This window comes from Larus michahellis, chromosome 1, assembly GCF_964199755.1.
Source record: "Larus michahellis chromosome 1, bLarMic1.1, whole genome shotgun sequence".
In the NCBI taxonomy this organism is placed as follows: domain Eukaryota; kingdom Metazoa; phylum Chordata; class Aves; order Charadriiformes; family Laridae; genus Larus; species Larus michahellis.
Window position 1 is genome coordinate 16,056,828 of NC_133896.1, and position 24,960 is coordinate 16,081,787.

At 42.2% G+C, this 24,960-nt stretch overlaps 2 protein-coding genes across 5 annotated transcripts in view; one reads left to right on the forward strand and one right to left on the reverse strand.

Annotated features, from left to right (window-relative positions):
• Positions 1 to 3,099: 3,099 nt before the first annotated feature.
• HBP1 (HMG-box transcription factor 1) lies at positions 3,100 to 22,151 on the forward strand. 4 transcript variants are annotated; one of them, XM_074579874.1, is made up of 11 exons: positions 3,100 to 3,206; positions 8,068 to 8,260; positions 9,433 to 9,667; positions 10,564 to 10,696; positions 11,495 to 11,606; positions 11,733 to 11,845; positions 12,177 to 12,333; positions 12,879 to 13,023; positions 15,410 to 15,739; positions 19,311 to 19,452; positions 21,037 to 22,151. In XM_074579874.1, exons 2-11 carry the CDS (start codon positions 8,092 to 8,094, stop codon positions 21,052 to 21,054), a joined length of 1,554 nt encoding a protein of 517 aa, XP_074435975.1. In that variant the 5' UTR covers positions 3,100 to 3,206; positions 8,068 to 8,091; the 3' UTR covers positions 21,055 to 22,151. The 4 variants fall into 4 exon arrangements, with proteins under 4 accessions (XP_074435975.1, XP_074435787.1, XP_074435878.1 ...); XM_074579686.1 differs by lacking the exon at positions 3,100 to 3,206 and adding an exon at positions 3,818 to 3,893; XM_074579777.1 differs by lacking the exon at positions 3,100 to 3,206 and adding an exon at positions 3,858 to 3,893 and having other exon boundaries at positions 8,072 to 8,260.
• Positions 21,367 to 24,960, reverse strand: part of COG5 (component of oligomeric golgi complex 5) — a 192,520-nt gene continuing 188,926 nt past the window's right edge. Inside the window, exon 22 of the mRNA XM_074579552.1 lies at positions 21,367 to 23,022. Coding sequence (XP_074435653.1) covers positions 22,908 to 23,022 — 115 coding nt within the window. The 3' untranslated portion in view covers positions 21,367 to 22,907. The remainder of the gene's footprint in view (positions 23,023 to 24,960) is intronic.

Below are 24,960 nucleotides of genomic sequence, written 5' to 3' on the forward strand. Positions count from 1 at the left end.
TTAGGAAGGTGGAGAGAGCCAACCACCAGTGCAGCTAGCCATAAAAGGCTGTGAGAAGAGGGGAAAAAGTAGGAATAGCATTATGAGATACAGAACTCATTGTGAAAGGAGAAAACTGATGTGGGAGTGTCTGGTGGAATGGCTGCAGAACGGAAGCCTGCTGCGTTGGGTAAAAGCAGAAGCTCTGGTGAGCAGGGTTGCTCTCGTGTCTGGGGAGTACCTAGTTAATTACTAAAGGTGGATGTCTACATGTGGATGTGAAAGCTCCTGTAGCAGAATTAAAATAATGATATGCTGTATTTCGGAGAGTCAGCAGTAGCAGGTGTGTCGTAAGGGCAGGACAGGACATTGTCTTTGGACAGGGGAGATTAAAAGTAGAGATAGGCACAAACCCAATATATAATACCTGTTTTACTAATATGACTTTGTAATATTACACATTTTTAAAATATACCTTGCAGTTTCTTAACTTTGTGGCTGGCAATTTTAAGAGGTAAATAGCTAGGATGCAAATTTATCTGTATCTTTATTTTGTCTTTGTGTCGTCTCTCCTGCCTCCTGCTTATTTTGTGCTTCTTGGTAGCCGTCTGTAATGTGACAAGAGCTCACAGCTAACACTTCACATTCCACCACCGTATTTTCTACCTCTCTTACAACAGCAGAAGCAACCGAATCAGCAAAGCTGCTAACAATGTCCGCGTTACACAGTATTGATTCATTCTCTGAGCACCCACTCATTTTGGGCATGGAGTAAGGCGAGGTAGGGTGTGTGTGGGGGGAGTAATGATTTAATTAAAGACTAGGCATGCAGAGCAAGGAGTATGGCATTGACATAATCTTAGTTCTAAAAGGTAGAAGATATATATTTGACTTCAACGAAGGGGGTTAGTAAGTTAAGCTTTGAGACAGTTTTATGTGTCCTGCTGCCATCAACTGCATGCATTATTGTCTTTTTACTCATTTTCTTTTACATCCTTACTGAGTAAATGTTAATTTACCGTATGCAAAGGAGAAAAGGTATATTTGGAAATAAGAAGGCTGTTACATGTCTGGTTTTAGACTCTCAAAACAATTCAGACACTCATCTTTACAAGATTTTAATCTCAGTCCTAGGTAGGATTCATATTTTTGTGCTTTCTGGGTATGTCATAGATGGTAAGTGTGATATCGAGGCTTTAATTCAGGAGCAGTGTTTACTTGTCTCAACCTGTACCTGGAATCTGGGCCAGTGGATCTCAGAGAACTGGGCTTCACATCTAACACTCACGCATAAGGTCTTGTAAAGAACTGTGAACCTTTACAGCAAATAGATTTAATATTTAGTTTGGGAAAAATGCTTTTCCTTTTGGGGAGAAAAAGTACATAGTGGGGTGGAGATATGCTCCAAAACAAGGGAGGAACCTTTCGGGCGACGGTCTTTTTCTGAAGAATCTGATGGGGCCTGAGACAGGATTTTTTATCTTCTGTGGCCGCTTGATCTGGCCTCTGCGCCCTCCATCTCCCACGCTGCGGCAGACGAAGCTCTCGGAAGAGTAAACTGTGAGTTTTACCTTACAAGTGGCTGTACAGCCCCTTTGCAGAATGGAGACATCTGCACGTACAGGTCTTCTGCCAAGCCACCATCTGCAAATGCAGCGTTCGCAGTTAAAATGTATTAAAAACCCAAGAAGTTTGGGTCTCTCTCCAAAGAGCCTAAAGGCTGCTTAGATGTGTAAGGGAGATCAAAAGAGAAAGGGGAAGGAACACAGCTTTAAAGTTAATTTTATTGTGTAAAAAAAATGATTCCTGGTTTACCAGTTTTCAGTTTATTAAAAAAATTATTTTAGAGAGAGGATGCCATGAAGGCTTTCTTTATATAAAGATGTATCCATTGTTTAGGAAAAGCCTGAATTCTAAATATAGGAAAAATCTGAGCTTGTGGGATGTAGGATTAGACAGTTGATAAGCTGTCCAGTCGCTTAATAGTTGAATCTCAACATTAATTTTCAGATTTTTCCTGGAGGCATTTGCTCAAGTAATTCCTTGTGTTTTCAAACTGGGAAAATGATTTGTAAAGGGTTGGTTTGTTAGGTGATTAAGCACAGAAGATTTTTAGTTAAATTCCATGGGATTGGGTTTTCTACTCCTTTTACTTCTTTTAAGCTAAACTTGCACATAAACATATAAAAATTAATAATTTCCAATTCACACTGCAGAAGACATTGAATGGTTTTGAAATTAATGTCTCTCTCCAAGCAGTGCCTATAGATGGCAATGACTTTACTAACAGGCAAACTATTACTTCTTGGAAAAGCCAAATCTTAAATTGATGTGCCGGTGACATCAGTGTGTTTTGATGCTAAGTGCAATTTCGGTGTGCGGCATTTAGTTTTCCTTTCCTTTTCAGCCGCGTTACCCTTGTAGACCTGTGGAAACAATAAAACCAGCATTCCCTCTAGTGGCCACGAACTGCGTGTTTCATGGGACATGGAGCTCGAGCAGAGCTCTAAGTACGGAACAATTTCTATTTAAATTGTAATAGTTAACTTTTGGGTTTGCTTATTTTCTTGCAGAGCTATGTTGGCGTGCCTGAAAGTCAGAACTGTTGTAGATACCAAATTACAACAAAAGCTCTGGTATATGGTTTAGGACACGCGTACACGATTGAAAGCAGGGTGAGGAAGAAAAGCTTTTCTTGGAAAAGATCCCAACAGTTGCAAAACCTTGAAACTCTCCATCAGTTTCTAAAATCCTATTGATTGTTTCTGAATTGTGCATGTATTTGGTTTGTATTGGATTATGCATGGTAGTGTATTTTATGGTCAGGATTTGGCTTCGGGACTCAGTTCTCTGCAATCTCCCGGAATTCGGGTGTGAGTGGGCAAATCTCCTAGTATCTCCAGTCTCACTTCTCTGTCAGTAAAACAGAAGGAAAGTTGAAACAAACCAGCTTGTTTATTTTGGCGATCAATGTATGGGAATGTCTGGGAGCCACTAATGGACTTATAAACCTGTATGGATTAAAAATAATATATTATTTTTTCCTCACAAACTCCTCCTTTGGACCGAGGCCGACACCGCTGTCTCTCTTGATGGCAGAGGGCCGGCGCCGGAGCTGCTGACTCATCCTCTGACCTTTACCGACTTCCCCTGCCCGCTCTCGGCATTTGGCGACAGGCGACCGGGCCCCGCTTTCCGCCAGCGACTCGGACTGACGATTATGGCCGGTAAATCACTGTCCCCCACCCCCCGGGGGGTCGCCACAGGCCGGCACCAGCCGGGTGCCCGGTCACCCATCCCAGGCCGATGCCGTGAGTCAGCGCCCCGCCGCCATCTCGGGGCCCGCGCCTCCCCCGGCCCGGCGGCGCTCCGGGAGCCAGCCGGGCCCGGCGGGCGGGGCGGCCTCTCCTCCGGCTCCGCCGGCGGCCCCGCGGCAGCCCCGGTGCGGGCGCCCGGGCTGTCTCGGTGGGGCCCGGCCGGGGGCGGAGCGGCGGCGCCGTACACGTGTCCTTGTGACTCTTGTTTACTATCGGCCGAGCGCCGCGCGGGGCACGCTGGGAGCTGTCGTCCGAGCGCGACCAAGCTGGCAGGCGACGGCCATGGCGAAGACTACAGCCCCCAGAGTGCCCCTCGGCGAGACAGCGGGGGCGCTGGCCAATCGGGGCGCTGGCCGGGAATGATTGACGTGCAGCGCGGTGCAATCCGCTGCGCAGGAGAGTCAAAACATGTCCGCCCTCTGGGCGGATTCCTGATAGACAGGCCAGACAGCCAATAGGAGGCGGCTGCGTCTTGAGCAACGTCGTCTTCCACCACTCGGCGACCGAGGATGGCCGGGCTCGGGCGGGACTCCGCTGTGGGGAGGAGGCGGGGGTGGGGGGGGAGACGAGGGGAATTCGGTAATGGCGACGGGTTTGGTAAGTGCTACAAAGTTTGGAGCTGCCGTTTCTGGGGGGCTGCGCGGCCGCGGCGGGGGGCGGACGGGTCACCCCGGGCCGGAGAGGAGCGGCGGCGGCCACGGGCCGAGCTGAGGGGGCCGTTGGGTCGTGGTTTGTGGCGGCGGCGGCAGCCGGGACATTGTTTACCGGGCGCCTTCCCTCAGCGGTCCGGCGGAGCTGGGTCTAACAGCCGTGGGGTGCGCGGGGTGCCGGCCCCGCCTTGGGGCCCTTCCGCTGCGGCGCCAGACCGCGAAAACGAGCGGAATAGAGCCGGTGTTCCCCCCGTCCGTGTGCCGTCTCCCCCCTCCCCTTTTTCCCCGGGGAGCCGCCCGCCTGCCCCGCTCTGTCGGAGCGAGGGCGCTCTGCCCCGCCGCGGGGAGCAGCGGCTGCTTGGGGAGAGGAGGAAGAAGGGGGGGGAAACTTGTCTCCGAGTGAGCCCCGCGCCGGGGCTGCCGGTGCCGCCCGGGGGTAGAGGGGTGTCTGCGGGGCCCGGGGGGTGTCTGGGCCGGTGCGGGGGGACGCCCCCGCCGCTTCCCCCCGGCCAGGCCGGGCTGTTACGCAGTTGTGAATGAATGGGGTCTTGCGCGCATGCGCGCTGGCGGCAGCAGTTTATAAACAAGGGCAGCGTCCAGGCGGGGATCACATGACGCGGGGGGGGGGGGGGGGGGGGCGTGCTCCCGGGTGCGGCCTCGGCCTCGCGGCGGGGGGGCGCAATGGGAGAGGGACCGTCTGGGGCAGGGGCTCCCCGCCGGGCCGCCGCCCCGGGGGTTTTGCTGTAAACACCTTCCCGATGTAACCGCAGCCGCGATGTTTGTTCTGCGTTTCGCCGGCGTGGGGGTACGACACACGACCGCCAGCGGAGTCGATTCGGCCGCTGTCATGCGAAGGGGCCGTGTGTGCACAAACAGCGTGAATCATGCGCTGGGCTCTGCTTCCCCGGCCCGTTCCTGGCAGAGCCGTGCGAGTCGGGGCTGCGGAGCGAGGATCCGCCATCGGAGCCGCCGTGCCAGCACGAGTCCCGGGTGTAGAGCCCGTCTTGCCAGTACGCTGTGTTTTGCTTGGAGAAGCTGTTCTCCCTATTAAACTCCATCCCGTGAATTGCTGCAGGCGTAGAGCTTGCCGGAGACTTCGGCGGTAGGCTGGGGGAAGGCAAATACCAGAAGTAAAAACCACGGGAAGCATTTCCACCCTGGCATTCCGGCCCAGCGCGGTTTGGGTGGGTGCTGCAGAGTTCCTGCTGAACCCCTTCTCTGCCACAGTCCCCGTTTACTTTCGTCCCAAATTTATTTTCGTCCCTCAAAAATAGACATGTTTTCATTAATGGGCTCCTTGTTAACATTGCCGTTTGTTTCAGCGTGATAAATTGACTTATTCTAAAGCACTAATTCGTAAATAAATTCATTTAGCCTCTGAAGAAAATGGCAGTAATTACAGTCCTGTGAAGCATGCTTCTAGAAAACATCTGTCGCAACAAGTTTTGAACATGAAGTTGAATTAAAAAAAAGTCTTTACAAGCTAACTAATGACCATTCCCTTAGTGTTCCAAAACATCGAAAGGCTGAGGACAAGAGAGAAGCACATGATGTCCCAAGCAGGCTTTAATCAAGTAGAATAGGAAAATTGAAAAGTAAAGTTGGGCATGTTTTTTTGTTTTTCTTTTGAATTTGTTTGTTAGAGGATTTTTTGGCTTCTGTACACGAGTGGCTTTGGTTTCGAGAAATTCTTGTGACTTGGAAGAACAATTCGTTTCTCAAACAAGTATCTTCCTTGTCAGACCAGCGTGTTGTATCTGTACCTTATCTCTGACCTTCGGTCTGTTAGGCTACCAGAACAGGTACTTTCAAATCTTGGCAGCTGGCAGGAAGGAAGGAGAAGGTAACGTTCCCAAAATAAATCAGCTTGTTAATTTTGGCAGGAAAATGGGAAAGGAAGAGAGAGAGAAAATAGAGGGGAAAACAAGGCAGAAGGAGGAGGAGGAAGGACGCAGACAAGCTAGAAAAACAAGAGTGGCTTTTCAGAGTTGATTACTTGGAGATAATCATCAAGTTCCTGACCTGCACTACTGAGTACAGAGTTCAGAAATGAATGAGCTTTCTGCTCTTGGGGTGTTCTGTAATTTTACTGTCTGTTATGGGTGATGAAGGAATAATTTGCATTAAAGATGCTTCTTAGAGGTGAAATACATATGCCATTGATAGTTTATTTGATTGTATATTTTCATTTCTCTTACCTTCCCTTTCCACCTCCTTAAAATCAGAATTGCACTGTTGTGGCTTTTGTAATAGTGCCATTTGAGTAGAATCAAACATCTTTTTATGTTTGGAATGCAAATTTATGTAAGTTTTGCATGTATTTGAAAGATTAGGAGTTGAGAAAGTTAAGAAATTTTCCAGTAAAAGAAGTTTACTGCTTAGGTCAGGCCTTTTCTGGTAGGACCAGTAAGTAATTCAAAGGTTTATGTTTGAACGATATTATATACAGGATAAGCTACAAAATGAATTAAACAAATTCGTAGAATGAGTAAAACCATGGAATATTGTTAACGTTGGCTGTATATACACAATTTAACCATTTATTAAAATCAAGCTGGGGGTTTTTCATAATTGTTATCAGATGGCTTTTTGTGCATTACACTAAGGCAACTTTTAGGATGATAGGCTTACTGTTTCACATGACAACATTAGACTGGTTTTAGCTATTGTTTGTATTTCTCTAATGTAGCGCATGATAGCTTACTTAGTGGACATGCATGTGGTAGGCCTTTCAGATTTCCTTTCGTTCTAAGCTGTGTTTTCTGCTCTTTTGTGAGGGACTCACGATTACTTTTTCAATGACACTTCATTAAAGTACAAGGTAATCATGTTATGGTAGCTTTAATTCATCATCGTCTAAAAAAACCAGTAGATAACCGAATTACTGAAGGCTGGATAACCTTGTTTTCCGGCTTTTAGAGGCAGTGGTTGCGTAGAATAATCACAGAGTTCTCTGACTGCTGAAGGTGATTAACAATATTTCTTTCGGTATAAATGTGACAGTACTGGGATTTGGGGAAACAGAACTGCAGTGAAATCTACCAGTAGAGACTTCTTTTTCTTTCTGTTTACAAGACAGTTAAGGATGTTAGCAGTCAGATGTGTTTGAGGCTATACCTAGAGTTGGGAGATAGCAAGGGATGTGAAGGGCAGTGAAGGCGGCTTCTGTGGATACGTCAGTGCTGAAAGGGCGAATAGGGAAAATGTGTGCCTGATGCTAAATGGTGTAGGAGACCTAGTGTCAAAAGGTTGAGGATGCCATCTTCTTTGATTTGGTCTTTATTTGCAAGGCCTGTTCACAGGTTCCTCAAGTCCCTGGGCCTAGCAACACACATCTGACAGAGCAAGGGACTTGTTTGTCCGTGGTAGAGGAAGAGCAAGTTTGGGGCAGGCCAATTCTGTGAGACCGGGTAGGATGCGTCAGGGGGAGCTGGCCAGTGTTGTGAGGCTGGTCTCCAAAAGGCAATGGATTTGGTGGTGGGAGGGCTTCCAATAACTGTAAAAAATAGAATGTCACACCTGGCTTCAAGGAGGAGGATGGGAAACTACAGGCTTAGTCTTGTGGAAGATCGTGGAGCAGAACCTCCTGACAGCCATGTCCTGGCTCTTATAAGGCAAGAAGGTGACTGGAAATAGCCAGGACAGATTAACCAAAGGCAGATCGTGTCTGACCTGTCTGATTGCCTTCTTGGCTCAGGGTCCCAAGTCAATGTTGTTTACCTTGGCTTGAGTGGTGGTTGAGGAGATGACCCCAGACTCTTGGAGGCAATGAGCACAGGCTGTGGCAAGGGAAGTTCAAACTGCGCATAAGGAGCAACTTCTTTACAGCAAGAATGGTCACTGAAACAGGTTCTTGGGAAGTGTCAGGGGATCTCCATCCTTCAAGACAGCAGAGACACAAGTGGCCAGGGCCCCAGGCGGCTTCATCTAACTTCACAGTTGGCTCTGCTTTCTGCAGGGATCATACCAGCTCATCTCTAGAAATCCCTTTCAAGCTGAATTATGCTGTGATTCTCAACAGATTATGGAGGATTTAGGGTTCTGGTAATGGAAGTAGCCTGTCAGATGCAACGTCAAACACTTTATGTGTATACAGATTTTTAACCTTTGTCTCTTTAAAGTCAGATACTTTGGAGCATCCTAACATGGTGTGGGAAGTGAAGACAAATCAAATGCCTAATGCAGTTCAGAAACTCCTCCTGGTAGTGGACAAGAGAACTTCCGGGATGAATGAGTCACTGGAGTTGCTGAAGTGTAATGAAAACCTGCCCTCTTCTCCTGGATATGCATCCTGTGATGAACACATGGAACTTGGTAAATAACGTGACTTTTTCAGAAGAAGCCAAATTCTGAAGTTTGTTGTAGTTTTCCTATAGTGAAATTATTGGAAGCTGACTGAATGAGATTAGACATTTTTAACCTAAGTAGGGCAGGGAATATGATAGTGAATTGAGACATCTGAAGGTCTTATTTTGCAGTCACTTTCCCCTGTAACCCATTTCAAGTTCTGGCACACTAGCCTGTTGACTTAGTTGTGTTCTTGAACTCAGAGCTACAAATTTTTGCTTCTAATCTCCAGAGGAACTTTTTTTGGCACAAGAGTAATAAACAGAAAGCTCAAGAGCTCCTTCTAAAGGGAAATAGTGCTGCTTTAGATCAGCTGCAAATAGAGATTCTGGGCTAGAGGGACATTTAACTTCAGTTCTTACATAATGAAGAAAATAGCATGTACGTTAGAAAGTATTGATATAATCAATGAAATATTAACACATTTAATTGAAGTCATGGGGTGATGAAGAATAATAGTGCTTAGTTACATGAGAGCATGTAACACAGGGTTTTGTTAATAAGCTGGGCTCTCTTCTGCTGTTCTGTCTAACATGTGAGAGGTGTAGATTATTGATAGGAATTCACCCCTACCAGGCTGTATACCCAGCGTTCGTGACTTCTGAGTTGTATTTAATTCCAGTTCCCTGGTGGAAACATGGAAAACTTTTTACCTGGTGCAGCCCTGATGTTGGTAATTTTTAGTGTCACATCTGCTAGGACAGATTAATTTAGTTGCCTTTTGTTGAATGTTTTAGTATTTTAGTGAAGCATGTTGCTACTAATACTTCATAATTCTGAACTACAATTACTCTTATGTAGTAACTGAAGTACATATACTTCATAATTCTGAAGTACAATTCTGTGTAAACTAGTCAGTCTAGTAGAAACTTTAAAACCAGAACTGCATTTTTATCTAGTTACTTAATGTTTTTCTTAAGTTGCTTGTATGAATTTATAATAGACTAGAGGCGTGATTATTTCTGTGGCCATTTTGTCAGTATTATGAACAGGATTTGTGAAATGCTGGTAATTGTGGTATGAGAAAATAAAATCAGTTACTTCATTGTGGTTCCTTTTTTATTTTTATTTGGAAGATTTGGTGTGAACTAGAATTTATCAGTGCCTATAATTATGGTAATTCGTGCCTCTGTTCATAGATGATCTTCCTGAGCTACAGGCTGTGCAGACGGATTCTACCCCACCTGCACTTTTCCAGCTTGGTGCCGATGTTTCACATCAGGAACGTTCAAGGCCTTCATGGAGCCAACATACCTCAAACAGCAATTCAGAAAGTGCTTATTCTTGTGAGAATGGGGTGAACTGGTTGACAGAATTAGCAAATATAGCCACAAGTCCTCAGAGTCCTCTGATGCAGTGCTCTTTTTATAACAGGTACTGACATTCATTTCAATTTCGAACTCTATGGTTTGTAATATTATGTTTCCAGAAACATTTCCTTTGCTCTTCACACACTCTGACTTTGGACTGGAGCCCTATTTTTGATGTTTCTGTATAGGAACTTTACCCTTATGCGGAAGATTGCACAGGACTCGTTTCAGAGCCTGTTGCAAAAGCTGCTTACTTGCCGGCTATGAATGAGGTAGGATGGTATAAGGACATTGCCTAACCACAGAAGGCTTAGAAATTATGGGCATCTACCTCATGTGAAGCAGCAGATGAAAAATTAAGATGAATTTGTTACGTTAAATTCTTAATACTTACTAGTGCAGTGACTTTAGATTTTTTTAAAAGAACTAATTGGAAATTTAATGCAATGTATTTTTTTTTATTGATACTGTTACAGATTTGTGATCTGTAGATTCCATAAGGCTGTAAGAAGCAGAAATTAGAAATTTCTGGGCTTCACCTTCTATTCTGTGGCTTTGGTCTTAGGTTTATAGTAAGAAAATTAAATGCAGTACTGTTAACAGTAATGCAGTTGGGATTTAATCATTAGGACAGAGCAGATGTCTTTATGTACTCTAAGAATGGGGTATTCAGTTCAAGATATTTGTAAAAACTCTAGCATTGTGACAAGAAGATGCCGATGTGGAGGTAATACTGTCATTTGGGTGGTATATAGAATTTATGCAGGAGTTATGCCAAATGCTTCCTTTGCCTGAGCTTGCACCCTTTAATTATCCCATTTGAATATTGGTGTGTGTTTATTTGGTATTCAGCTCATGGAAACAGAAATATTTGTTAAATAAAAGCATTTTAGAGTAATGGCAGACAAGTCTTGTGTTGCCTTAATCTGAGATATTTTAAAATACATTTTTCTATTGTAGATCATCTCCTGTTCACATAATAGCTACAAGCAAAAGTTTACATTCCTATGCACGTCCTCCACCAGGATCCTCAAAGAATGATCCTAACTTCTCCAAGAATGATTTGGATGAAACACCAGTCAGACATGAAAGGGTGAGTTGTTCTGAAACATTTCTAAAATAAACAAAGCTGCGTGAGTAATGGGGTAAGCTTTTTGAAACGAGAAACTAGTTTTAAAAAATCATCTGTTTAGTTCTAATACCATTTCTGCTTAAGCTAGATTTTCTATTACTTTTCTTCTTACCAAACAGAGTGGGCTTGTAGTGCTACATCATGGAGTCCGCTTTTTTGTGAAACAGTCACAATCTTAAAAAGCTCTGCTTCTCTTGTAGTTCCTTCTGTAGCAAGCTTTTAAAAGCTGTGTTAACTGAATTTGCTATCTCAAAAAGGAAGTACGGAACCATCTTCTTTTAGCACAAAAACTGTCAGTCCTGCCTCTCCCTTTCCTATGTATTAATTTGTGTCTGAAACTTGTCTGTTAGAAACATGGGAGTTTTCCCCAGTGATTTATGTAGAGCAGACGTGGCTCTACAGCTTTCCAGTAATTTGACCATAGAATAACATGTGCTTTGAGTGGTTCTGTAAATGACCAAGGAATGATAGCGTGTAAAATGCTTACACCTAAATCTAAGGTGATCTATGAATGCCCTAATGAACCTCAGATGATGAAAACCAAAAATTTCAGGATAGAACATTTCAAGGAAAGGAGATTAAAATACTCGTTCACATTTACTGCGTTCCTTGAATCTTTGTTTTCATGTTACATTCCTATTAGTATTTAAGGCAAAATTATGTTATAGATGCAAATTAGAGAATATGTCTAAAGATGTGTAAGACCAACCCTAAAATCTTACACAATAAAATCTCAACACACTTTGCTTTTTTTAATAGGCGAATAGTGAATCAGAATCTGGCATTTTCTGCATGTCATCACTTTCAGATGATGATGATTTAGGATGGTGCCATTCCTGGCCCCCAACTGTTTGGCATTGTTTTCTAAAAGGTAAAATAACATATATTGTTGAATAACTATGTTTTCTCTTGACGCCTTTTTCTTTTTTTTTTGTAACAGAGACTTTTTTACATAACACTAAGCTTTTCTCTTTTTTTGCTTGAAAAAATCTGTTAGGCTCTCGTTTGTGCTTTCACAAAGGACGCAATAAAGAGTGGCAGGATGTTGAAGACTTTGCAAGATCTGAAGGCTGTGGAAAAGAGGAAAATCTCCCAGCAAGTCCTTACAAGGTAGCTGTTAGTTCCAATACGTTAATTTTAATACCTGTAGTGCAATATTTAGTTTCTTATCTATGTGCCTTTAATTACTGTCTCAGGAAAATACTTTTATACCGAACTTACCTAGAGCTGATCACTGTACTGCTTGAGTACCTTGCTGTAAAGCATTTGAACTGAATTCATTTAGGTATGTTTTGAATGTTACATCGTCTCTATTCTTGTGAGAGTACTCAGAATGTTGGTATTTTTTAATATAATGTAAGATGATGAATATATACGTATAGTATACACAGGTATATGCGTTTCTGGGGGGAAAAATTCTGAACCGTACGTACGTTTACAGGGCTATGGTTCTGATGGTTTGAAGTTAATTTCTCATGAAGAAAGTATTTCCTTTGGTGAGTCAGTGCTGAAGTTGACTTTTGATCCTGGCACAGTGGAAGACGGCTTGCTTACAGTAGAATGCAGACTCGATCATCCATTTTATGTTAAAAATAAAGGTATGAAATACTACAAGTACACTTGGTTGTATATTAAAATATTCTTAGAAAGTGGTTGCAGATTTTATTGGCGTCCCATGTTGCTCAAGAAATTGGTAAGAGCAGTGTTGTAGAATCAATTGACTATCTTTGTAAAGAAGTCCAGAATTTGAACAAACAAAACTGTAAAGCTACAGAAACACTGCATGAGGAAAGATTTGGTGAAGTATATAAATGGAGCTCAGGAAAACAGAAAAATTGGGGGGGAGAAAGGAAGGCTGCAAATAAGGGAGGCTTTTCTCACTTGCTAAACATGAAAATTGTGATGATAAAATTTCCAGATTTTGTTTACTTTTTTTGCTAGAATGAGATTTTATTTGAGATAAAAATAAACTATTTACAGTAAAAATTCCCTGAGTAAGTGTTCCTGTTTTTTCTTTTGGGTCAAAGAAATGACATTGGAACATTTTTATAAAATGATATCATTTAGAGCTATAGGATTGCTCCAGTTAAGAACTAGAGAGATTGTTTGGCCGTTTGTCTAATTTAACTCTTTACCACTTCAGGTTGGTCATCTTTTTATCCAAGCTTGACTGTGGTACAGCATGGCATTCCATGCTGTGAAATGCATCTTGGAGATCTGTGTCTACCTCCTGGACACCCTGATGCCATTAACTTTGATGATTCAGGTGTTTTTGATACATTTAAAAGGTAATTTTTGGATAAAGTGGCCTCAGTGGTTTTTGTATTTAATGAGTAGGCACCTTAAGTCTACAAGAATTTGAAGTATTATGTAGAGCAAAGAGAGACTACTTCTGGTAATACAAGACAAATGAGAGGGAAAAACGAAAACTGGATACCAGGAAAGCTGTGTAATTACGTGCTCTTCTAAACTGCAAAGTAATATCTTGGAGTGGAATAACTTTTCAGCCCCTGTTTATGCTAGTTTAAGACAGATTAGATAAAGCAGTAAAAAATAAGTATTATCTGTATAAATTCTTCAGGTAAAGTGGGTTATGTTTGAAGAACCTAGTACAGTTTTCCCACAATAATATGTTTGCCAGCTGTTAACTTGTGCTTCACACACAGCTATGTGCCTGAATTATCTGAGTAGTTTCTTAGTAATTAATGCATGTGCTATTACTTCTTACTATTTTTGTATATTCTGCTTTTTGTGATTCTTTTCTAATATGTCAGCCTTACCTAACTTGAAAGTTTGATTAACTTTGAGGTTTGCCTTGCTTTGAGCAAGATTTTCAACCAGATAATCGTCAGAGGTCCTGTCCAACATAAATTATTCTAAGATTCTAAGGTTGTATTACTTACAAAGATTTTTCCATACTATTTTAAGATTTCTAGATTTATTAGAATCTGTCTTCTCCTACGATGTTAGCTCCTTTTTAGCGTTTGTTTTTCGTCCGATTGCTTTTTGGTTTTTTTTTTTTTTTCCACAATAGAAAAAAATTACTTAAAACGCTGTTTGCAGTTCAAGCCCTAGGAGCGCTTGTATGATTTCAGTCTGGGATAGTGAGTGAGTTCAAATTGCTTGTCTTCACTCATTTGCTGTCTGGGTTTTTTTCTTTTTAATACTTCCTGTTCTGAACTGCCTATCTAGAGAGCTGTTAGAATCGTTATATTTACATGTCACTGAAGAAACTGGACTTTTGGCCTCTTACTCATCCTGCAGCCCAGCTGAATACTGCCGTGCCACTTCAGATTTCTTGTCTGTCTTTCTGGGCAAAAGGAAGGAAGTCACTGAGAAAAGAGCATGCGGCAGCAGCTGTGGTTAACGGGACAGAAAAATTATAAAACAAAACCCTGTTGCTGTGTTATGGGAAGGAGATTAGGGATAGGAAGGGTGCTGGACTGTTTGTGGAACAGAGAGTTCCATTCTCTTGTGAACTTGCCTGCAAGGTTGTCGGCATTGTCCCTTCTTTGTTGCTTTTTACTTTTCTGAGGGATTTTGGAGACAACCCTTCAAGCTCCACCTTTGCTTTTAGTTCCATTCCAGAGAAAGGGGCTGCCTGCGCAGGTGGGGTCTGCGCTGCCACTTGCAGTGTTTCCTCGCTAGTGGTTCTGCTTTGTGCTTGGGAAAACGCTCTTCAAAGCTCATATTTTTGCCATAAATTATGCAGCTATAGCCAGATTGAGCAGCGGGTGAGAGGAGCCTTAGATTTATATACATTTTGTGTTTATTTTGTGGTGATAACTTAGTGTTTTAGATTTATGATCAAGTAGTATCTTTAGAAGTGTGTTTTCCCCATGCAACATGCTAAAGACGTTGTAAGCCTGTGGTTTCTAGCCTGATCTGCACACATTTGGAGATGGTAACAAATATTGTGGAATTAAACTTCTGTAGCAGTTAGAGGTTACTTGTAGTTGCTGGTCAACAAAAAATTATAACAATTTATAATATTTGGAGATCTAAATTGTATGGAAACAACTCATCTAAGTTGTTGAAATACTTGAAATACCGAGGAATCTCACATTTTTGTCACTAGAGGGCAGACGTCTGTCAGCTTTGAATCAAATAGTATGCAACGTCATAGGTCTTCAAGCAATTTTTAAATCTCAGTGGAAAGTTTGTCTGTAAAATAATATATAACTGCCTAGAGGAGTTACTTATAGTGTATATAACATAATTTATTTTCATACAATGGTTTCATATTTGTGATTAAATATATCTGCAAATGAACTCACGACTCATTCTCCCCACATCAGTTGTCCCCTTCGGTACATAGCAAGCACTGACCACATTTGGTTTATGGTAAGAACAGAAGCAGAAAGAAAGAACGAAGGTGATTTCAAAAGAGGATGAAATTTGAAGGCAGTGTATAATTAATTGACGTACAGCTGGGCAGTTGATAGTACACAGCAGGTCTTGCAAAGTTGCTATCTGCTATTGCATTGAAAAAACTATTAATTCATCTGCCAAATTTATTTTTTTTTTCATTGACATCTGCATGAAGCACAGTTTCCTTATGTCACACAAAAGATAAGAGTACTAGAAATTAAGTACAGATAAAGAGTAAACAGCTGTTTAGAGATTTTACATGAAAATTACGTGATTGTTTTATGGTATGTCTTTTTCTTGTAGTTACGATTTTACACCAATGGATTCCTCTGCAGTTTATGTGCTAAGCAGCATGGCTCGCCAGCGTCGCGCTTCTCTGTCTTGTGGAGGATCGAACAATCAAGATGCTGAGAGATCAGAAAGCAGTAGTAAAAACTGTGCGCCTACTGCATCGTCACATCTTTCCTCCAGTTCTTTGTACAGTAAAGCTGGCAAAAGCCACAGCTCAGGGACTGCAAGTACTGTGAGTGCCACTTCTCCAAACAAGTGCAAAAGACCAATGAATGCCTTCATGCTTTTTGCCAAAAAATACAGAGTTGAATATACTCAGATGTATCCAGGGAAAGACAACAGGTAATGGTATAAAATTCTAGTTTTGTTATTACTGGTGAGCCAGCAGGATGTCTGTGTCCACCTTTAAATTTAAAGTGGACTACATTTTGCATTTGAAATAAAATGTGTACATATTGCTTTAAGAACAAGTTTTGAAAGATGTTGATGTAAAGCTTAATTTCTGGGCGGACTTTAAATATTTACAGTACTCAATAAATTTGACACAAGCCACTTTTGGCAAACTGACCTTCTGAGAAAGCATTTGGGTGAAGCAGCTGACATATGTATATATGTGCACCCCCAGAATCACAAATACAGTCTTTGTTTACACTGACGAGAAGTGTTCATGGGAAGAAAAGTACCAGGCTCTCTGCTCATGTGTTGTAGTGGAAAAAGGCAATCTCTGATTCTTCTAATTAAGTCTTGACATAACATTGCAGATTGTTCAGTGAAGTTGTTATGATTTATTCTCAGTCTGGTTATCATATTGAATAACGGAGTTGGGATTGTGATGATACCTGAAAGATCTTAATCCAGACAGTACACTGCCAAATTTTACTTGTCCTGAAAGCATTGAACAATCTGCTGAAACTCGCAGGAAGGGTCGTATGACTGTGTGTTTGGGGGAAGGTTCTTTGCTGGGTTGTTATATTTTTAATCTATCTGCATGTTCATGTCTAAACATGTTTTTTTTTAAATGACGTCCATTATATATGTTTTAAATAATCTTAATATTCTGTGCTAATTCTGCATATTTAAATATAAGCTAAACAGCATGAACATGCACTGATATTATAATTGATTTTTTTATGCGTATAGCATTTTGAAAAATGTTACTGTAAAAATTGCATTATCACATAAAAATTGTGGTACTAAATCTGGTAAAAACTAAAGGTGACAGGGCTTTGGCTATTTCATAATGTTCTAGTAAGGAGGCTGTAACTGGCATTGAGAAATAAAATCCTGCCATACAAATAACCCATCCTTAAATCCCCGCCAGTCTTGCGTGTCCTGGCAGTGGTGTTCTGCAATGTTTGTAGTAATTTCAGTGAAGCAGATCTGCTGCCTTCAAATTCGTTGCAGCTATCAATGAGAAACTGAACAGAATGTCAGCTACATGATGCTTACATATTTAACTTAAAATGCTATTTCAAATGGATGCAGTGAACTGGAGCTGCAGCTGGATAGATGTGAAAATAAGTAGAATATTTCAGTGAGCAGGTTTAGCTCGAAGGAAAGTGATGACAAGGTTACAAGTAAGCCTAGGAGCGCACTGCCGGCTCACTGTCCCGATTGGAAGGCAGTGCCTTTGGATGCAGTTTCTTGGCATCCACAAAATACAGTACAGAAGAAATCATAAGAGTTAGTGATAATCGATTTTATAGGCATTCAGCTACTGTTGCTTAAGGACTGCTGGGGCATTTATTAATTTAGCAGTTCAGAGGCAACTCTTTCTTACGTTTTTTAAATGCAAGTATGTGTCGTTTTCAGATTACGTGTAAGAAGGGACAGAACTTGAGGTATTGTGAGTTAAACGGTCTGTAGTGAGAGATTGTAGCTCAAGCCTTGTCAACAACAAGCCTCATCAACAAGATAGCGAGCTGTAAACATCCAAAACGCAAGTCAACACTCACATGATACTTAAAAACACCGTGGACCGTAAGACCGTACTTGAGAAACTGGTGTTAGGGCAGCACTTGTTTCTTTTCTAGGTGTTCTCACTGTAACCGTAGTTGGACTTGATTGTGCTTTCAGCAAGACTTGAATAATTTGAGGAGTATGTTCTAAAGAGGAAGAAAATCACCTAAATTATTAACAGCATTTGTTCGTGATGAACATAATTACGCGGTAAACTCCAGGCATTCTTAGCTACTGCTTGACAATTTCTTTGGAATTAACTGCAGTATAAATTACACCCTGCACCTTAGTCTGTTGCTAAAATGTTGTCAGGTATCTTACCAGCATTTTAAGAGGAGGAAGGCAGTGTACGGAGCACCGCCAGGTTCTGATGAGGTGAAGGGCGCCTCAGGCAGCGGTGCAGTGGGGTCAGTTTTTTCTTACTTGTTTCTGGGCAGGAGAATCAGGCGTGATTATGTCAGGAAATTCTCTGTACACATCTTTTTTCAGTCTCAGTGGTTCGCTTATAGAAGCAGTTCCTTGGAGAAATGGAGCTTTTGTCTCTGCATTAGATTTTTCAAGCTTTTTGAAACGTACAGATCTGTACTCACTTTCAGTGCCTTCGTGCAGTTTTTTTCTCTGGAGGTATAAAATACAGAGACAGTTTTGCATTTGAAATACAAAGATTTCATAGTGTGTTTTTATTTGGAAATGTAAAGGTTTTTTTAGCAAACCTGCTGTCTCAGGGTCACTGTGTTCTTCCCTGGGGGTATGAGTGACCCAGTACAAACTGGTGACCAAAACCAGACAGGTTTCTGATGCTGTTGATTTGCCTCTCGATACTGCCAAAACATTAAAAACCTAATGAAACTGGAGTGTGTTTACTTCTGATGACAGACCAAAGATACTGGTTCTTAATTTGGACAGAAAAGCATGGAAACTACAGAGTCTTGCAGAATTTAAGGCCACTTTCTTGTTGGTATGGTGCAGAAAAGCCTTGAGAATTGTCGTATGTGAAACGCTATGGAAATGGTTGATGACACGCTGCTCTCCTCAATTCTGTTAGAAAGCCTGTGAATAGCTTTGCTGCCAGCAAGAACTTCCTAATAGGGTAAAGCAGAGTACTTACTTGTATACGCCGCCTTCTTAAAGCTCACTGTAATCTGAAGGCAGAGCATACCTCCTCAGTAGTTCAGTAATTGTCATTGATAAAAGAGCTGTTGTTTAGAGATTTTCATTCAGCTGAAGGATGGAGTGAAAGCTTTAATGGAATATTGATCTAACATTCGGGTGTGCAGTTAAGCAATATGGCATGATAACATGGGGAAATACTGGCCAAGAGACATAAAGTTCACAAGAAGTAGGAAAAGCATTCAGCTTCTGGAAATAATGATAGGTGTGTTAGAACAAATGGTTCCTTCTGCATAGGAATGGGAACTTACCACTATGTTCCGCCCACTCGTGTTCTCCCCAGTAGCGATTAAAGGTCAAGAAAGTTACACACATCTATTAAATAGACACAGGGGGTTGCAGTTAATCAAATATTTGTTTGGCTGAGGTCATATTCAGATCGTTGCCCTAATTATTAGAGAACATACTTTCAGCAAAGCTGCCATATGATCTTCTAGTACGAAAGTAGAGCAAAGCAAATGCGAGTTACCATTTGGTGGTGTTTTTTTTAACATCCCTATTTTCCTGGCTTATGCAAGTTGCTGCGTATTCAAATGTACAACCTTTGAAATGATAGAATGTGCATTCACCCATGCTCAGCTAACACAGAAGTCTCAGCTGTTTAGCTGTTGTAAGAAGTGTGAGAAGATGATGGGAAACATGATTGTTTAAAAAAAAAATTTTTAAAGATACAGCTGATTTCTTCTGTCTATTTCCACGTTTAACTTTTGTCTTCTTTAAAGTGCTGAGATAAGAAAGGAAAAAGCACTCCATCCTGACCATATTGTAAACATTTATTTTGCAGAGCCATAAGTGTGATACTCGGCGACAGGTGGAAGAAAATGAAAAATGAAGAAAGACGGATGTACACGCTAGAAGCCAAGGCCTTGGCAGAAGAACAGAAACGTTTAAATCCTGACTGTTGGAAGCGAAAAAGAACAAATTCTGTATGTTTGTGAAACAGTCTTTTTCATTATGCAGTTAAATGTGTTCATACGTTAGCTACAGTGGGTTTTGTTTGGGATAAACTCTGCTACTTCTTTCTCAGTAGCCCAAACCTTCATTTTACCCCCCTGAGCTGTGTAGCCAACTGCTTCGGACAGTGGGCAGGAGACAGAGCAGGAGAAGGTCTGTCGTGGAATGTTCTTTGAGAGTTCCGTGAATTCTGTTGGACTGAAAGCGAGCGTGCTGGTGAAATGCAGAGGGAGGGCACGTGGCCTTTTGTTTGAAATACCTGAGTTGTTAAGGTTGTACCTCTGTCCATTGCCCTCAAAAACACTTAAACTTTCAGAAAATCCTCCTCTATTGCGATTGAGTCATTGTCTCCTTTTTCTTCAGGAAGAGATTTTTCTTTACCATTTTCTATCTTTTTTACTTTCAACTTAAGAAGTTACAGAGGAAGCAAATTAATTTTTTTCCATTAATCCCTTTCACTTATTACCGTGTTTTAATTGTAAAATAAATACAATACAGTCACTTCTTTAGGGAAATAAATTGTTTTCCGCTTTGTAGAAGGCCATCGATTTAAGAGTCTGCAGGAATGTACTAGCTTGGTGGTGGATATATTAGGTAATTAAGGGCTTTCAAGCTAACACAACATATAAAGAGAACATGGCAAAAAAGGAGCTTCTGCCAACCTGCATGTTCAAATGGAAGAGTAGGTTGGAAGGAAAGATCTGCTGAGGTGCACAGAATGCCAGGTCCTTCCACCAGCCGTTTTATGCCTGGGTGGGAGCATCGAGTGTGTTGTGAGTGTCACAGGTTTAAGAGTTCATCCTCAAATTGTCCCCCTTCCTTTCGTGTGTGAACGGCTGACTTTCTCAAGAGCGTTTGCAAATGCTGCCTTAAGACGGAATAAGAAATGCCCCAGCACTGAGTTGCTGCTCATTCCTGTACATGCTTGGCGCTGAGTTTTCAGTCCCTTGTTGCAGAAGGTTTCACCAAATCCCAGCTGCTGGGAACAAGCTGTTTTTCTGTTCACTGTAGTCTATTTTAATCAACAGTGACAGCTTCTGTTAGATTGCCTGGTGGGTTTAGGTAAAACACTACTGCTGACTTACTCTGGTTGGGCATCGGACAGCGAGATGAGCTGAGCTCCGAGGAACACCATGGCTGTGTTTGTGCATAACCAAGAGCAATAGTCAGCCTTAGTAAGCAGGGTGGTGTCCTTGCCCTGCCGTGCAGTAGGCTTGTCCTTGTTGTCTTCGGGTCTTCAGGCCAAGATAACGCCATCTGTAGAACCTGTTACCTCAGTGTTGCAGGATGCAGTACCTTTTTTATGCGTTTTACTTCAGTGAACTAAGAATTTTGTTTGCGGCTTGGTCACCTTATGAGGAAGTGATGGTGGACTCCAGGCTGGGACAAAGAAGTCCTCGTAGTCTTTTGATGGTCAGGGGATAAAAATCATGTTTCCACCTTTTGTTTTCTTCTGATTAACTGACCGATGGTAACAAGCGGTTGCTAGATTGAAGATAATGTACTTCCCCTTTGCTTGGTAACCGCTAACCTGGTTTTCTCTTCTCTTTTCTCAGGGCTCACAACAGCATTAAGCCAGAATTTCCCTGTTAACTCTGTATCATCTACAACATGGCTGTTGCTTGATGGGAAGAAGATGCAAGATCAAGGTCTTACTATTTGTTGTGACTTTCTATGACCATAAAATACTGGCACCATCGAGTCAGAAATGATTTAATATGAGTGCAGATTTGCTTTTTACAATAGAACATTAAGTAAGCTAAAACTATCAACATTTTAAACCAAATTGCCTTATTTTTCTTCCAAACTTCATATATGTATCAGGTAATATAGGCTTGAAAATGGATATCCTGTGGTGCTAAAGTACTTTAGAAAGAGGCGAAGGAGACGTGTATAAATGTTTATTTTTAAAAGAAAATGTACAAAAAGGGGAATTTTAAAATATGTAACAGCTGTTTATATACATTGATTCTTATTGCTGATTAATATGTATTGCACAACCATATTATTAATTAAGATTCTGGGACCTGGGATTTTCTGAAATGGCAAAATGTATTATCAGCCTCTAGCTTCCCAGCCTGCCCAGATGCCAACCAGTTCCCGGAACGTGTGGTAAGTGGCGAGCGTAGTGTGATGTAGCACCGGAGCTGCTGCCTGGGTTGCCACGTGTGCAACGTGTATCCGCAGGTGAGACGTTTTTGCGCCAGCCGGCAATAGCGAGAGCTGTTCTGTTCAGTGGAAACAAAGGCCCAGGCCGGGATGAAACGAATAAATAGCGTTATCTCAAGAAAAATGGTGCTGTCGATATTGTCACCATCATAGTTTTAAGTCTGTTTTGTCTTTGCCACATATTCTACAATATTTTATTTTGCCATAAGACATCTTTATGGTGGGGGCAAACTTTGCACTTAACTATACGTGCAACACTTGCACTTTACTTCATTTTTCCTCCAACTGTCTAAAATTAGAGCAGCTGCATTAGGATTACGATTGCTTCTGCTGTGAACTTTTACAATCATGGCTTTTCCTGTACTAAACAGCTGTGTGTTTGTTTTTTAAGAATCACAACTGTAAATTTCAGTTTATGACACGTGTCTACATGATGTTGCCCCTAAGATTTTTGCACACTATATTCTTGTATATTATTTCAAATAAATTCATTAAAAATTGGTGTTGCGTATGGTGTAAAATGAAGACAACTAATCATTAAGACGGCCCTGCAGAGATGAGCACGTTCCGCATAGACATCTTTACATGAACCCAGCCAAAGTATATTTTGATGTTTTCTAGTTTAGGAAGCTGCTGAAGAATGTCACATACTGAGTTCAGGGTTGGATGGTCAGTCTTCTTTATTACAGTTTAAGCAAAAAGAGAGATGAAATCAATATAAATTATTTCAAAGCAAACAGCAGTGCAATAGAGAAACACGTTAGTTACAAATATTTTTCCTTGTGTTAAAATTAGTGATTTTTTTAGATGGAAACTGATGATTCTAGCGTTTCAAAAGTACGCTTTTCTGAATAAAGCTAAAATGTATTCAACTGTTTAAAACTACGCTTGTAGGAAAAGAGCTACTTCCTTATTTGAGATATTCAGCAATTATACTGTAATACTTTGAGTACGTTCTAATTTTACACCTTTCTAAATTCAAAGAGAATACTAAAGAATGATTCTTTTCTATTAGATGTAGATTTATAGCACATAAAAATTGTACAATTTCCTTATAATTTGTGTGTATAAATAAGTTCCTGTAATGTGAACGTAAAGCAAGGAGACAGACGTTTCATAGATGAAGTAGGTAAACACGTTTCATTGTAAAGCTTGTGTATTTGGGATAATTCACATGACGCGTGAGTTTGTGTGTGGCACAAGAGCCGTGACCGTGTTACTGCCTGTTCCCTGTTTTGGGAGGTTTGTCCACGTACACTCACTGAAGGGTCGCCATCGCCTTCTGCAGCAGCTGAACCATGATGGGATAGACTGGTGCAAACTCCTTTCCCTCTCGCGTTCTTACTGATTGGACATAAGCTTCCAGTGCACCGCTAAAACAAAGGTAAAAAAAAAAAATGTAGCTAAAGCAATTAAATAGCATACAAGTACGGTAACTTCAGGAGCTGTAGAATTTTCCTCAGATGATCTTATGTGTCTGTGGAAGGAAGTGGGCAAGAAAGGCCTTACAAAGCTCTACATAATTGTTCATGATCTTTCTCTTCCTTCTTGCATGTTTTGAGGAGCGAGCAAGTTAACATTTAAATAAGCAGCAGCAGCATGTTGCAGATGGCTTGAAATGACAGGTCTGACGCACAGACTCAGGCACATTGCTGTACGGGTAACCTTTAGAAATGAAAAGAATAGACTCCAGCTGCTGCAGACGCCAAGAGTACAACTTGGAGAATGGAAACTGGGGCGCTGGTGAACAACCGCGATGCCTTCAGGTCATTTCCTGGCCCCGTCTTTCAACTGCCACTGGCCTTTGGGGAACCCGCAGCCAGCGTGTGTGTGCTCTGGTGTGCCTTTGCGGTGTTTTTCTTAGGCACTGCCATAGGCTGTCACACGTAGCGGTAGTCCTGTGTGATTTACATAAATACAGACATTTCAAAGCTAAAAGGGGCAACTGCAATTACGTACTTGTCTGTACGTAATTCAGCTTGCGTACAGCACCGGGCCACCTCTCAGCCAACGAGTCTAGTAAATAGTGGTGTTGAAAGACTAAATGCTGTTCAGATTTTTGACTTAACAGTTCATTAAGTAAGTAGGCCAAGTTAGTTTTGCCATACTTAAATATGGATTCTAATTTGATTGATTTTTCTTCTCCTTTTTCCTCTTCTCCCATTTCTTCTTGTAACAGATACAATGATTGTGGGGGTTCCTTCTGAACGCCTTTGTTTACATTATGTTCCATTGGTACAATTTACAGCAAAATTGTGACATGTAGGAAAAGACGCACACAAACAGCAGCCCCCATCTCAAGTGGGGACCAAGATGCCTCCCGGTACACAGCTGTTTTCTGGTTGGTGACAGCTGTGGCACTAACGCAGACTCTTCCCAGCCCTTTCTAGCTGTACCCCGGCGCCGTCCCCAGGGCAGCGGGTCCTGCTGCCGGTGCCCAGGCAGCAGAGCTGAACCCATTCACGCTGGGTCACTGCGTGGGGGAGCAGTCCTGGGGGTTTGTCTCCTGCACGCCTTTATGGATTCGTGGGATGCCCCAGCACGGCTGCTCTGCCAGTGAGGGTGCGCTGGGATGTGGTAAGGTGTCAGGAACATTCCCAGCCCCACAGGGCTGAGGTGGGCACTTGTTGTGCACACCTGGCAATGGGACGGGGCCGTGGGGTTGAGGGAGCCCGTAGCCATGTCCTGCATGTAAATACACATCAACTACTGTAGATGGGGGGCTGGGCCATGGCCCAGCGGGGGCCCTGGGCGCGGGGGGCATAGCTGTGTTCGTCTTTGCTGCTACGGCCAACAGCCCAAGCTTGTGGTGAAACACCGCATTCCTGCACAGACTTAGGGGACCGAAGGCAGCACCGCGCACCCACACGTGCCTGCTGGCAATGGGGGGGGTGATGGGAATGAGTAGGCATTAAATTAGGCAAGGTCTAAAGAAAGCAAAAACACTCAAGGGTGAGACTTGGCCTGTGTTTCACACGCCATCTCCTCCCGGGGTAAGATAATGAGAGACAGGAGAGGCGCAGGTCCCTGTGGGATGCTGCAGCACTGGGAAGCTACGTAAGAGCCCAGCTTGAGAAAAGGAGATGGTAGGAAGAAGCAGGGTCATAACACACCTTGTCGCCTGCCAATAAAGCTGTTGCCAAAGCAGCAAGGGCTCTGAGCTTCCAAACGAAAACTAATGATGCGAAAGGAGGATGGAGTGGATTATTGGAGAGTTGAGAGGTTTCAGAAGAATAAAGCAAAGAAACAGTCCCTCGTGTTGGTGGGGACGCACTTCAGAGCTCTTCAGTTTTGGTAACAACTTACTCGGG